The 15,902-nt window shown below is 39.5% G+C and overlaps 1 protein-coding gene across 7 annotated transcripts in view; it reads right to left on the bottom strand.

The window, feature by feature from the left end:
* BANP (BTG3 associated nuclear protein) overlaps nt 1–15,902 on the bottom strand; it is a 244,584-nt gene that overhangs the window by 73,447 nt on the left and 155,235 nt on the right. The window contains exon 13 of one of the 7 annotated variants that reach the window (XM_073308165.2): nt 5,038–13,927. The exons of the other annotated variants lie outside the window; for them this stretch is intronic. Coding sequence (XP_073164266.1) covers nt 13,844–13,927 — 84 coding nt within the window. The 3' untranslated portion in view covers nt 5,038–13,843. Of the gene's footprint in view, nt 1–5,037; nt 13,928–15,902 lie in introns of those variants that run through there. 7 annotated transcript variants of the gene reach the window in all.

The following is a 15,902-nucleotide window of genomic DNA, read 5'->3' as shown; positions in this document are numbered from 1 at the left end:
AGAGCAGGAGAAACATCTTTTAAATATTTTTAATACAGAAAAAGGCGTTTCCTTTTAACAGAAAATGCCACGGCTAACGTATTCAGCTTTTGGAGTTAATATGTGCATTTGTATGAATTTTGGCAAAAAATCCAAAATAAATATTCTCGATGCACAGATGTAAGCCTCTGACTCAAATTAATGAAAGCAAGAGAATTAATTGATCTGGCTGAAGCTTCTCATAGACTCTCTTAGCTCTAGGTTTTACAAAGGCTCAGAATAACAGGTGATGGATGTTATGTGTCTTTACATAGGACATCATCTCATCGCAGTAGGCTGAATGAATTAGGAATGGAGTCTTAGCTTTTACTTCTCAATTGCCTTTACTGAGGTGTATATCAGACCTCATAATATCAGGTTAAAAATATTCAAGGTTTTTCCTAATAATTTAATAAATCTCCAAGCGCGGCATGCTTTGAATAGTGATCTATTTTCTTTCTCAAACATACTTTCATCTGTTGCATGTACATACTAGTTTGTTATTACATGGTTGCTGATTTATTTTTTTTATTAAAAGCACATTGAACCGAGAAAATATAAAGAGTTTTCTGGAATTTGCAAACAATTTGGGAGTGGGAGGGGGGCAACAAAAAGAGAGAACCAAGGTAGTCAAAATATGCTTCACTCAAAGTTTGTGCTGTCCCTTCACACAGGGATTCAAGACTAGGGGCTTGTCCATGCTGCCCATAATTGCTAGAACTAGAGGTGCTGGGGGTGCTACTGCACCCCCGTCTTGAAGTAGTAACAACCCAAATAAAATGGTTTCCGCCTTCAGCACCCCTCACTATAAGAACGGTTCCAGCACGACTGATGCTGCCCTGCACTTTGGACTACAGGGTACGAATAGCAATCTGCACCAAATTACTGCGCTGCAAGTCCCCCGTGTGGACTCTGTGGGCCTGAACAAAAAGGTTAGTAGTTCATGTTAACAAAGTTCTCTCCAAACAGCACTATGTTAACACAAATTAGGAACCTTTTCGTTCGTGCCCATAGGAGGAAGTTACAGAGCAGCACGTTGGTGCAGATTGCTATTCAATCCTGCAGTCTGAACTGCAGGACAGTGTAAATGTAGCCTAATTTTGTTATCTATAGATTTATTTTTTTTTTTGACAGACAGTAAGATACTACAAGGAAGGTTCTTCTGCTTTATATTTAACAAAGGAGAAATGGTTGAGAAAGGAAAACATAAAATTAAGAAAACAAAACCAATTTGCCTTAGTATGATTATGAATCTAGAAGATTTAAGCATTTAATGGAACAGGCGTTATTAGTTTTTAAACTCCATTAAAGCAGAACGTCCTTACATCACTTCAGAATATGTTTGCTTCCAAATTCTGCACAGAAACATTTCCGAAAGCAAACAGAATATTTACTTTAGCAAAGGATAACTAACATGTCATAGCAAACTGAAAGTGCTCCAAGAAATGGAAACATATTAATGTGTTAATGCTACTACTAGTAACAATATCAACAGGAAGCAGTATAGTCCATTTGGTCAGCTTTTCTGTGACATTCTAGGAATTCTTTTTACTCCTCTGACTTCATTAGAGTTGGTATGGCTTTTAGTAATAGCTCTCTTGAAAAACAAAGCTTTGCTGGATTGGGGAGTGAAAGAACAAATTACAATTACTCCATCTAGCAGCATTCAACCATGGCTACTAGTGGCCCTGAGTTGACATTTCACTCCTTTGCCATAATAAGGGAGAAGACATGCTATGTGACTAGGATGACCAGATGTCTCAATTTTTAGTGACAGTCCCGATTTTTGGGTCTTTTTCTTATATAGGCTCCTATTACCCCCTACCCCCGTCCCGATTTTTCACACTTGCTGTCTGGTCACCCTATATTTGACACACAAAAGATGATTATCCATGTAAATATCTTCAGTAAATATTTAGTGTAAGGAGGTTGAAGACTGTCATGACCAGGACACAGGCGGTCTGACCTTGTGGTCGGTACAGGAGTGAGGAGCCAAGAGATGTGGGGCCAGGTCTGGATAGCAGGAGATTGGAATCTAAGGCAAGTCAGACGACAGACAGACAGGCAGGTGTCAGGAGGCAGGCTGGGTTAGGTTACCAGGAGATCAGAGTCTGTGACAAGCCAGAGGGCAGACCAAGAGGCAGGTGTCAGAAGCAGACCAGGCCAGTATACCAGGAGGTCAGAGTCAGGCAGCAAGAAGGGCAGGAGAGACCATCCTAAACAGGGAAAACCCAGCTGCACAGATGACTTCCTGTCCCTCTGCTTGGTTTAAACAGAAGCAGGGAACCAAACAGGACCCCTGGAGTTTTGCCAATCAGTTCTCTCCCACAGTTGAACTTCTAGTTCAGATGACTGTTAATACGTCACTGGGTAGCTGGTTGGACTATACTGGGTCCTAAGAATACTATGATCCATAGTTCAAGTCCACAGCCCCAGCACAAACCTTGGTATGTGTGATAGATTTGGAGTTGCCTGTAATAATCTAGAAATTCGGTATGTTTGTTCACTATGCACATGCACATAGTGGGTTAATTCAACTACCAGGTGATCAGGAAACTAGCCAGGAAGGAACATGATAGCTCCTCCACAAACACCCAGAACTATTAACTGTGATATGCTACCTCCACTTCTCCCCACTCCCACCAGCCAGGCTTTTCCCATGGCTGAATCACCCCCACCATCCCTCCCAGGAAGGTGGGGATCAAAAGACTAAGGATCATTTATAGACACACATGCTCCCTGAAGGAGACAGATTTTGTGAGTCTTGGGAATAGACTGAACACTGCAGACCTCCAGGAGGTTGGGGTGTCTGCAGGAAGATAGACCTATTATGGTCCCTATGTGGAAGATAAAAAGACTTCTGGTAAGACAGGTGTGTGTGTAACACTTTTGCTGTTTTAAAACCCTTTTCTCTTGTTCCGCCTTGTGTGTGACAGACATTGCAATCCCATGCTGTATTTTTGGGGACCATATTATTACGTTTATGAATGTTTTATGGATCATTGTGGGTTGGGGATTGTATGCAACTCCACTGGGCAAGAGTTAGCACAGCTACTCCAGGAACCAAAAAACAATGGGGTGTGGTTACTACAGTTCCTGAGATTGTAAACAGCTCCACAGAAGTACCAGCCCTTAAGGTTAATTGCATATACTATGTCAGGCTGAGTTTTCCAGAGACTAAGAAACAAAGAAAGAGCTTTCGGTATAAAAGGATAAGCTTGCACTGACTCAGGGCCTTCCTTTTGATTCAATAAACAGACAGGGACTTAGGTGATAGGGGGGCCCCAGTCTGTGCTGAAAGTTTCAAAAGACTTTAGCCTATTCGGGTCCTAGAAGATTGATGGGTGATTTCCGGTATGTTTACTCTGGGTTTAAACCTGTTTATTGTTTTTTGTGTTTTCTCCATAATGCTTTTGCCTTAAAAATACATGTCCTTTGCTTTGGAAAAGCTGTATGGTGACTGGTAAAAATATTGTCACTGTTCTTGAAGAGAAAGCAATGCACAGGGGGCTAGCCTTTAGGCTGACTGGCTTGCTGGGGTTGTCACAGTGCATGACCGAGGGCCGTGCAGCCTTAAAACCCCCGGTAACGAGGGAGAGAGATACGGGTCTGCGCCCAAGAGAGGATGTAGCTTGGAGCCTGAAACCTTGAGTGCATGCCCTCAAAGGATCACAGAGAAAGACTATAGGTGCAGTTAACCCTGAAACTGTGACAATGTTAAGATTAAACAACACTTTAAGAAGGCAGAGGTCAAAGGTGCAGCTAGACCCAAACCATGATTAACCATGCAAATACATATACACTTAAAAGCATTCAATTTAGACATAAAAAGAGCAGCTTATTCTATTCTATTTTGTTCTTCAGTGATGATTAATCTCATTTAATTTTCCCACAGAAGGGAAAAAATACAGTTCTCATCTTGAGCGTCATTAACAAGAGAACAGTGTTAATCGACTTAACTAACAAAAAGAAAAGGAGGACTTGTGGCACCTTAGAGACTAACCAATTTATTTGAGCATGAGCTTTCGTGAGCTACAGCTCACTTCATCGGATGCATCCGATGAAGTGAGCTGTAGCTCACGAAAGCTCATGTTCAAATAAATTGGTTAGTCTCTAAGGTGCCACAAGTCCTCCTTTTCTTTTTGCGAATACAGACTAACACGGCTGTTACTCTGTTAACTAACAAAGACTCTTAGACACCTAGAGTATATTTAAAAACTGCATTAACTTCCCCTCTGGCCTTCCAGACCAGTCTAGTCTGCATAATTTTACCTTCCCATTTACTGTTCGATCAGGCAAAATGCGGAGTGTCCTCAACTACCATCCTAGTGGAGGTAAAAGAAGCTAAACAACCCTAAAGGAGTTGGTCAGAACCTCACAGATGTGTGATTTTAGGCTGTAAAACTCCATGGAGCAGGGGCCATGTATTCCTTTGCATTGTACCCCTTTAAGCATATTCTGTCTGTAAAATGGGGCAACGGTCTAAGATATGCTTTCAAATTCACAGTGCATCTCTTCCTGGGGAGACTTGAGGGTGAGATTTTCAAACAAGCTCAGTATTGAACTAACTGTGCCCCAACTAACTAAATGGTAAAATTCCAACTGCCTTCACTGGGAGCAGAGTTAGGGCAACACTAGTGCTTGAATAGAGACTGGGAGTGGATAGGTCATTACACAAAGTAAAACTATTTCCCCATGTTTATTCCCACCCCCCACCGTTCCTCAGACATTCTTGTCAACTGCTGGAAATGGCCCACCTTGATTATCACTACAAAAGGTCCCACCTCTCTCTCCCCCCCGCACTCTCCTGCTGGTAATAGCTCACCTTAAGTGATCACTCTCGTTACAGTCTGTATGGTAACACCCATTGTTTCATGTTCTCTATGTATATAAATCTCCCCACTGTATTTTCCACTGAATGCATCCGATGAAGTGAGCTGTAGCTCACGAAAGCTTATGCTCAAATAAATCTGTTAGTCTCTAAGGTGCCACAAGTACTCCTTTTCTTTTTACTAGTGCTTTAGAAAATCCCATCCGTATTGTTCAAGTGTTAATCATGCTTTGTTTATTTCCAAAGAGATCATTTTTTGGTTACTCTGTATTTCAAATTCCAAAGAGATGGTGTTTCTATCACGTCTTTAGCAACAACAGAACATTTAGTGTTGATACTAAAATTATTTATTATTTGTATTATAGCAGTGCTTAGGGGCCCCAATCAAGGAGTAGGCCCCACGGCTAGGTGCTGTACAAACAAGTAATAAAGAATACAGTACCTGCCCTTGAGAGCTCACAATGGGTGAATGAGACAGATAAGTGTGTAGGGATTTGAGGGAGACAGAGATACATGGACAAGGTAGGAGTACATGTGCTTGGGGAGGGGGCGATTAAGGATAGAGGCTTGATTTTCACTGGAGCCCTACGTGTGATGAGTCCATACGCAAAACTGGGATTCGAGGCCCTACCCTTTTGCTCAAATCCACCCTTCCTTCATTTCAGCAACTCATCTATTCCCCCAGTCACGTCATTTCCTCATCCAGTCTAACAGGACTTCTGCCCAGTCATGTGTGGTGGGCACCTCACAGTCCTTTGCATTGTGGTTGTCAATACAAAGGATTATGGGTCACAACTGCAATTTATAGGTGACCAGTCTTTATATCTGAATGGAGGAGGGAGGGAAAGACCAAGTAGGCAAAAATTCCACAATTGGAGAAGCAGAGGAATTTGGGACCTCTTGGACCCATTGCTATTATCTTTAGACATGGTGCCCTAACCAGCCACGCACTCAGCCTCAGCCTAAGGCTTCCCCTGATTTTCAAACACTATAGTGTGTGTACTAGCATATACATTAGGTCTAGAAACTGCAAAGCCAGTATAGTACATCGCTGCACATTGAGATAACATAAAACAAATTCATTATGAGGCAAAATGTGACCCCACTGAAGTCAATGGCAAAACTCCAACGGAGAATTATTGTGTCATTTTTACATGAGCCTTATTCACTTCACTTTAGACCACTGCCTCTTGGTTCAGCCTTTGTGACTTCATTTTGTGCTACATGTGTCTGAAATTTCACTGATTTCTCTAGGTTGATTCCCCTCCCCACCCCTACGGCATTTCATTTGTTCACACTTACAGCATATAGAGAGCAATAATGTTTTCATATCCCTGAGCTGTACCACTCTTCCCCCACTTTAATAAAAGTGAAATGTAATACTTTTCTCATTCCTAACAAAAATATGCAGTTCTGGAGTTTAAAAATACTTACTAACTGGTATTCTTCTCGCTTCAAGTTTCATAAGACTAGTTATATTTACTTGCTGGTAGCAGTAAAACTTTACCAAGGTCTGAATTTATTGCATTACACCAAATTGTGGCGTCTTCAACATTTTTACCAGACAACCTAATGAACCAACCGATTTTTGGCAAACAACACTGCCGTACCAACTCAGTGAGAGAAGTAAAGTCCCAGGAGTCTTGGAAAGCACAACACAAGCTGGGACAGATGGAGTGGATTTGAAGACAGTGGACCTTTTGTTTTAGTACTTTGGAATTGCAGTATCCCTTTTTCACTGTCTTTACTAGAGCCCAATATCAAAACAGTGAACTGAAACATCACACCAACCGGATAAATAACTTAATTACTCCTTCTGTTGTGCTCTGTAGCATTTGTTCTCTTTAACACAAATACTTAGCAGCAGAAGCATGGAATAAGGTGTTTCAGAGGAAAATAGATGTAAATAACAAAGTGATTTATAAAACTTGATCATTAAGAACTCAAGACTCTTTTGAGCTTAGCCTATGTAGCAAAGAAAAAAAGAATCCTTGTGAGTAAAATTGATCTGTGCTTCAAGACATACAAATTATGAACTGTTAGTAGATGATCAGTTCTTGCTCAGAAGCTAATAGTCCCTGGAGGCTGGAGAAAAAACAAAACAAGTTTAAGTTAAAATGCTTCTTCCAATTTAACACTAGAATTTTGTACAGAGAATACTAATTCTTAAAAAAGAATGGCTTGGAGCCTGAGCAATCCAGAGTGACAACTTTTCCAAATACACGTACTAAATTTTATTTAGAGTAAGAGACACACCGATTTTGAAAATCTAATAAAAATATCATCTGAGATCAGAACTGAGAACATTCTATGTTGTTCCTGTGGGATTTCAGTGTCTAAAATAACTCACCTACTGGTAATTTAATAGTCCTAGAATGTCAGTCCCTGCTTGAGACAGCTCTAAACAGAGCATTAAAAGTCACTACTGCAAACTGTATGGATTTTTCTCTTTCTACAACTCTAAAATAATGTTAAACACAAAATGATATGCCCTGCTATGTGAACCTTATTCCCCTAATTACTGCATGTTCTTTCAGCTGATTTAAAGTATTATAAGTACTTTGTCCTAGTGTGGCTGGCTTAAAAAAACAGAAGCTATGAAAAGGATTAGCCAGATGAACAATAGAGATAGAAAGACAATCAATTAATCATACCGTACCTTACTGTATCTTAAACACTCATTTGGCAAGGGATTGAAAACTCAGTGCAAATCGCCTAGTACTTTCCTAAAAGATAAGTGTGTTCTTCATGTGCAGAATATTACATTATATTTTAAATTTAAAAAGCGTATTTCCTGTATCCTATGTAATCTAAACCCCAAGAAAACAATTGTCTTAGGGGAGATGGAGACAAAAAGAAATGCATTTTAGTTTTAACACACTTAAATGAGTTGCAGAAGATTTCTGGTTTTGATATGAAGACATCTGGCTGAAATGTCACAAAATTCTCACTGCACAAAACGACACAGTGAGACCTTATTGTGGACCAGAGATGGATCTGATTTTCATCAGTCATCAAGATTTATTGTTGTGCTTAATACAGACTACATGAAAAGGTTAGTATTCTTTAAACACCTCAGCTCTACATATGCTTTTTAGTAGCCTGACAACATTTTCCCCCTTCTGTTTTGTACCACTTGGAGCTTCCATGGTGCATGGCTCCATTCTTAGATATAACAAGTTGCAATTATCAAGTCTGGAGATCACAAATGCATGGGTCACTGTGGTTAGGCCTAAGTCTGACAAGATGGAGCATCATCTTTTGGCCAATGACAGATATAAGCGATCATTTTTTACTGCCATGGCTATGCAGGCATCCAATCACACTGAAAAGTCCAAAGGGTGCTAAGGCTGTGGACAAACAACTGAGAAAATCTCCTTGATAACGGGGGATGCCATAAAGGAGATAGATTCTTCTAAGCCCTTCCTTCTTTCTACTAGAATGACCTTTGTTTTGCTTAAGATTCAGCTTTAGCCAGCTGATTACAGTTAGGCATCAAAAAAGATGGGAAATTGTGCTGCCTATATTTGAAGTAAAGGAGAAGTAGAGCTGGGTGTTATCTACATATTGCCAGCACGTTGGCCCATGTTATCTCACCAACTCTCCCAACAGCTTCAGACAGAAGCTGGATAACACAGGAAGAAGGCTGAATTTTGTGGGACTCACAGGTGAGGACTCTGGAAGTGGAGGAACAGTTGCTCATAATGACTCCATAGGTCTGATCTGAAGAGGGACCTGAGCCACGTCAAAGCGCTCCCATTCACCCCTGCAGTTTCTTGGAGGAGGAACGGGAATATTTGTTGATGAACAGCAAAGAGTCAGAGTGAAAAGTAGTAACCTGATGTGCCATCAGTGCGTCCATGACTACAACTTACGGAGTGGCCCAAATTATTGGAAGCAGACAGTTGTGTTTCTTGTCCTGCTCTAAGCATGTTCTTGGTGGCTTATCGGAACATACTGGATGTGGATGATCTTCTTGGAAAACAAGGTGATAAACCAGCAACTCTCTCTGCAAAAAGTTAAGTGCAGACAGTCTGGGTTTGCTAAACAATGTTACAGTATGATAAAGTTCTGCAGGGTGTGACCTTGCTGACTATGTGGTATAATGAAGCAGGAGTCCTTTAACTCCTTCATAGTAGTGCATTCCAGGGAAAGTAACAAGAAGAAAAAAGAGAGGGCTAGTGCAGTGAGAAGAGAAATAGTGAGCAGAAAAAAAACCCCTATAACTAATATTGCTTTGGTGTCCTCTGTAAACAGGTTATGAATATTGCTAGGTTTCTTTTAAAAAAAAAAACAGTGATTGTCTCAGTGCTGCTGAGTTCCAAAACATGCCCAAACATCTTTAAAACATTCATAAGCAGGAAAAATAGTGACTGAAATTATTAGGAGTGGTCAAATTAATGGGATGGAACTGTTACCAAAATTAAAAAAACAAACACTTTTGTCTTTCTTGAAATGAAACAGAAAAAAACCCAAAACTTTAAAGTAACAGAGTATAAAGTATCGGTCTGGCAAGAATTTCAGAAAGTTTTGCATTCTTTAAGTGATTTAGGAGAAAAACAAGGAAAATATTTTACAGATTACCAGACTCTAAACAGTGAAACTAGAAACAGAAGCGCCAGTCTGGGAATGATGTCTCTTCCCAGAGAAACCCAGACTTGCAGTAACCACTGGCAAAGTTGGCCTGTCTACCAACCCACCTCTGATGTTTACTATAGATAATTGTTATAAAGGTATAATTAGAACTCAAACATTTTTAAGTAATCTGGTTGTTAACACACTTTAGGATGTTCTCTCAAGGATACCTGGGTGGCAGGAGAATTGTCTAACTCGGTTACATATGGTAAGACATGGTTCCGTGTGGTCCTGTCTACACAACCACTTCAGAATCCAGTTGCATCCTGACAATGGTAATGCAAAAGATGAGCTGAAGCCCAGTCAAACATGGTGCTCTGAAGTCACCGAGGCACTTGTGAAAACTGCACTAGTAGTGTACTGAATCAACCATTCTGATTCCTATTAAAATATGCTCTGTAGTTGGCCTGTAAGTCAATACCATCCCGTACCTTCCATTCAAAAATCAAAAGCATTCTCTGATATCTTTGTGTGCATACTGTACCATCTAGCTTAGTTAATATCTCCTCAGTACCAGCTCCCGTCCTTTATTTTTTTCACATTTTACTCATCTTTTTATTTTCTTGCTGATTGCCATCATGATATATAATACATTTTCCACTCTATTAAGGCACAAATAAGTTTGCTCTGCAATAATTAAATTTAATAACCTGTAGTTGACATTTTACATGTCAAATCAGAATTTGCTCAACTGAATATCAAAGAGCATTATACAGAGCCCAGGACTATGATCCCAAAGCAGTAACTATACCGCAGAACATTATTTCATGGTGCTTTGTCTGCCATTATAGAAAACATGCATAACTTTTACAAACTGGGTACAAGTGTGCAAATTTTAACTGCCTGCCTCATCAACATTTATTAACTGTGGAAAAATTATTTGTGTGTTGTGTGATTGATATCATTCCATGTAAATGATTAAAACAGACTTCCAGAAACTTTCTTTTTTTTTTCTAAATATTTAAGCTTTATATAGCTTTTAAATGCAGTATTTAAAGATGTAATTTATTATTTCTATGATATTTATTACCAATTTCTCACTTTAGAAAAAAGATTATATTGGTCTTAATGCATTACCATGCTTATTTTTTCTGGAGGTACTTTGTATCTTACAATATACAGTACATTTAAATAAGATGGAAAAATATTCTAAAAATCTTCATATTAAACTAATTTTAAATTCATTTTCCAGTCTTAGTTTGCTATAATATCTGCCAAATTTCATCTCCACAGCAAAATAATATCCCACTATACCAGCCTAGGCTAAGGTTTCAAATGTAAGCAGTTCGGTGAATGCTGATGGTAAACAGGACCTGAAAGAGCAGTGCCCAATGTGGGGAACAGCTGTTCTACTGTGTGGACTAATGTCAATAAATATATACATATATACACACGCATGCATGCATGAGGGATGGTCTTCAAGCTAAACTAAAACAAAAAAACCACTTCACAATGAAAATTATCACAATCAAGGACTTCAAGCAACCTTATTTTTCTTTCACAAATACTTAACACTTTTGTTTCAAATGTGTATAAAGCACAGATAAGTAAATGAGCTTTGCTCATTACCTTCATTTCTGAAGAACAAAGCAGATCTGCAAGAACTTTGTACAATCAATTCTCAAAGAATTGCCAGTTATGAATCATTATATTTTTTTCAAAACCAGACTAACAGATTCTAATTTCCAGCTGTACAACATTGCGTTTTTCATTTTGTTGTTTTTCTTCTAACAATTCTGTTTGTTTCTCTGTGTAGATTATTCAAAGCAGATGTGCTGAAACAGGAAAACAGCTTTTTCAACAATCTACTACACAGCTGGCATGGAAGTTGAGGGCTTTGCGCGCGCACACACACACACACTCACTCACACTCCTCTCTGTCGGTGGCATACGCAAAAAAAACCCCACATGAATATGAATGTCTCTGTGTCCCATGGTATGACAGTTCACAAGGGGGATATCAGAGCAGCACCGTGCCTGCAATTCAGAAGTCCACCCCCTTTCCTCAACCTTTTGCTAAGGAAACATGCATCTGACAATGATCTTAACAGCACTGCCCTCTGCTGCTCAGAAGTGAGGCACAGAGGAAGAGCAGAATGTCATAGTAAAGGACTTGAAGTAGAGATTTCAACACGAACTTATAGTAGCCTAATTCCCAGTATCTGAAACAAAACAATACCTGTTGTGTACATGTTCTTTCGCTGTTCAAGACAAGGCATGATTAAAAATGTTTATATAGGCCTTATTAATACATATTAACAGTATCTGCTCTACAGTATCAAAATGAACAATTACAATGAGTATTCAGAAAAGAGAATTAGAACAGTTTATTGTAATTAATTTTGCTATGAAATAACACACACACACATTATTCAACTTATATAGTGCTAGCTACCTGGGTAATGAGGTGCTGCATACAAACACAATGCAAATGTTATGTTCCTCGCAGCAATATACTGTGTATAATCAATATAAATCAGACATTTTGCCTGATAATGATCTTTCATAGCCCTGAAAAAAATCTAACTAGCAAAATAGTCCTAGTAAAATAGTTTAAAAAAAATTTACTTACTCGTCTATGATTATGTTTTTCAGACAGTAAAAGGTTATTTCCAATATTTTCATTGGTTATATTTAACTTGTTCTATAGCCTAAAATTCAGCAAAAGTCTAATTTAAATCAATATAAATTGTATTATTATTAAAAATTGTTCTTGGAGTTACAGGTTAAATTGCATCTTAATGAGATAATAATCAGTTATATGGTGTGTGACAGGGTCGGGCCAGATGGCTACAGGAGAGTGATAGAAGGCAGATATATTAGCCCCAGGTTGAGTAGGTCCCTTTTCCCTGGCAACAGGGAAGGTTACAAAACAATCAGGAACTTTCTGTAAACAATTAAGACAGACAGACTGATTAGAACACCTGCAGCCAATCAAGAAGCTGCTAGAATCAATTAAGACTGGCTAATCAGGGCACCTGAGTTTAAAAAGGACCTCACTTCAGTTTGTGGCATGCGTGTGAGGAGCTGGGAGCAAGGGGCACTAGGAGCTGAGAGTGAGAAGGCGGACTGTTGGAGGACTGAGGAGTACAAGTATTATTAGAGACCAGGAGGAAGGCAAGGATAAAGATGGCGAAGATAAAGAAGGTGTTGGGAAGAGGACATGGGGAAGTAGCCCACGGAGTTGTAGCTGTCGCACAGCTGTTCCAGGAGGCACTCTAGACAGGTGCATTCTACAGGGTCCTGGGCTGGAACCCGGAGTAGAGGGTGGGCCCAGGTTCCCCCCAAACCTCCCAATTCCTGGTCAGACACAGGAGGAGTCGACCTGGACTGTGGGTTCATGAAAACGGCCAAACTGAGGGCTGCCATGAATCTCCGAGGGGAGCAAATCTGTCAATGAGCGCATGACCCACCAAGGTAGAGGAGGAACTTTGTCACAGGTGCCATTACTTCATGTTAAGAGAGACACCTAACATGTAGTAATTAGCACTGAGGGAAAAAGACACACAGAAAGTAGATCTTAACAGGACTGGGTTACAATTTTCTCAGAAACAGCTGGGTTTCTAAATAATTTCCTTTATAAACAAGCATAATTACCTTTTGGTTTAAGCTAAGCGGAAATAAATGGTCATTGGAGTATACTATCTATCAACTGGCAGACAAATTAGATATCTTTTAAACATTTGGGGCCCCTTCTTCTGTGCCACTTCCATTCCCCCTAACAAAGATGTACAGATTGTCCTTCACATCAGACCATAACAAGCAGATCATACAAAAACACATGGGATGTTCCAGATCTGGTCGTGAGGTCCTATATCTCTATGTATCATTTTAACATATTGTCATCTGTGTAGTATTGCACACTGAGATACTATATGCAGTGTGTGTGAGAAATGGTCTGAGCTGCACACCAGACACATATCCATTCTGGGGATGTTCAGACCCGAACTTGACAGTTCAACATCACAAATGTATTACATAGATATGTACACTCTTCTTGAACTTGACCTCCAGAAGGCAGCTCATCCCTACAACTCTGAACTCCTTTCACGTTACTCTACCATCACCCTCTCTGCTCTACCAAGGACACTGATTCATCTCTGCCTCTCAAAAATCAGCTCTGTGACTTCCATGCCATCCCTTATGCTTGAGGTGCTCTTGTAAAACCTGTTTGCTGACCCACCTCCCTTGCCACAGTCAACCACTCTTTAAACTCACTGCTATCCTGAAGCCCATGAGGAGTGACTGAGGTGGGCAAAACAGAGCAGAAAAAAAATGAATGCTACCACTACAATGTATACATACCTCACTGAACTGAGTACCTATGTGTTCTTAATGTCACCAGGGTTCTCTCACTCCCTACCTCATTTGGCATGTTATTTTGGTTTCAGATTGTAACTCCTCTGGGCAGGGGCCATGCCGGTACTTGTTTCTGTGCGGTGCCTAGCATATTTTTGGGTGGTAGAAAAATATTATATTTATTTATTTAATATTGTATACAACATATTTTACACAAACACACAACAGATAGATTACATAGACAGCAATTTATAGTAGTTAGCTTTCTTTTCACTAAACCTGTGACAGATTCTACAGTTTGTTTTGGATTCTCCTTACTTCTCTAGATGCCACTAACACACACACACGCGCACACACACCACAGATAAAGAAGCAAACTAACCTCTTGTATGCTCCCTCTATGAAGAGCCTACATACATAGCAAACTACCTGCTCATTAGGAATAAATTCAATCAAATTTTGACTTTTAAAACAGCATTAACTTTTTGTTTTGTTTGTAAACTAAAAGCCACTAGCTGAAAACCATTTCTCATTTGTCATTTTAAATACTTCCTAAACTGGATAACTGGTAAGGCATTAGGATGTACAAAGAAAAGTCTAGAAAATGAAATAAAGGGGTATTGAAATGCTGAATGTGTTATACTTCTGCCTACTTCTACACATAGGGTAGGGTTTCTGAACACCATTGACTTATCTTCACATATGTTGTGGAGCATGTATACATCTAATACCTTTAGGGACCGAGAACACCCTAAAGCTCAGCAAAAGGAAAAAGGGAATGCAGTGAAGGGTGCAGGGGTCGAGGGGTGGAATCAAGGGAAAGAAAGAGACAATGAGGAAACTTCTGGTAATCCACAATCACTGCCAAATACAAAAAAACTCCCATTGGTCTGAGGACTTAAGCTATTAGTTAATACAAAGTCTAATTATTTTTGCAGTTTGGTATTTTTATTAAACTTCCACTGAAATATGAAACTTTGAGTTAATAGAACACATGTGTAGGTAGAGAGTTCTTTCTGGCATGATTTCATTGGTTCCATGGACAGCCATGCCAGAAAAGCAAGAGCCAAATTCAATGCAATGACCAAGACAGAAAATTCAACAGGAAAAAACAAAAACAAAAAATTAAACAAAACAAAAAAGAAAAAACAGCTGGCAACATTACGCAGAAAGATCTAGTACTGCCAGCTTCTCCAACGTTTGAAATATAGCTATCAGTTTGGAAAAGTTTCACAGATAAAATTTAATGGTAGATTTAAACTATGTTTTGTTTTAGTAAATATGGAGCTAGCACAATCCTATTCTTTGTACCCTGGACTAATTGCTGTAAAAGCCCTTTCCTGAGGATCAGGGTGACAATTTAGATCAGGAAAGCTGTAGTACAAAACGGTATCTGAACGGTGATAGCCCACTGAAGGTCTGCCTGCATCTTTGTGCTAATGACGTGTACATTAATAGGTGGAATCTGGAAGCCTGGGATTGGTGCTCCAATGGGATTGTTGGCAGCAAAACAAAAGATCTAATAAAATCTTGGTTTGCAAGAATATTCAATACCTGCTTGAAAGCCATCAAAGTGACAAATTATTCACTACTGATGTCCTTCAGTTCCCCTGGTAAGGTGCATTAAAGATCAAAAACAAAAAGGGGAAAATAAATTCACTTTTCTAAGTGGTGCTGGACAGTTGGGTGAATACAGCAGACAATGTTCTGAGAAGCACTCCAGCAGAAGAGACCACACACTACTACTTCTCCCATTTGATGTTTGGCTGTATTGTACATATTCAACCTTCAGATAATATACTACGTTTGGGGAAAGGACTGAGGAAATGTCAGGTACAGCCATTACACAGCACAGTGTACATCGACAATGCTACAAAAGGACCTTTCCCGAAGCTGCCATTCTTCCTTCCTGAAACAACAGAGCTCCAATCCTCACTGAGACCACTTGATGCTTCTACAATCTATATAATAAAGCATTGATAATATGCACACAGTCAGGGGCACATAAATTTCATTAAGGATGGAGCTAGTATCACCCCACCCATTGCATACTTGTTCACACTTCTAAGATTGCAGGAAAAAAGGAAGTAGCAAGTAGTATTCCCAAAAGTGCAAAAGT

Source organism: Lepidochelys kempii, chromosome 12 (genome assembly GCF_965140285.1).
Source record: "Lepidochelys kempii isolate rLepKem1 chromosome 12, rLepKem1.hap1, whole genome shotgun sequence".
Classification (NCBI taxonomy): Eukaryota; Metazoa; Chordata; order Testudines; family Cheloniidae; genus Lepidochelys; species Lepidochelys kempii.
The sequence above is the reverse complement of the archived record's forward strand: the minus strand, read 5'-3'. Positions and strand labels throughout refer to the sequence as shown.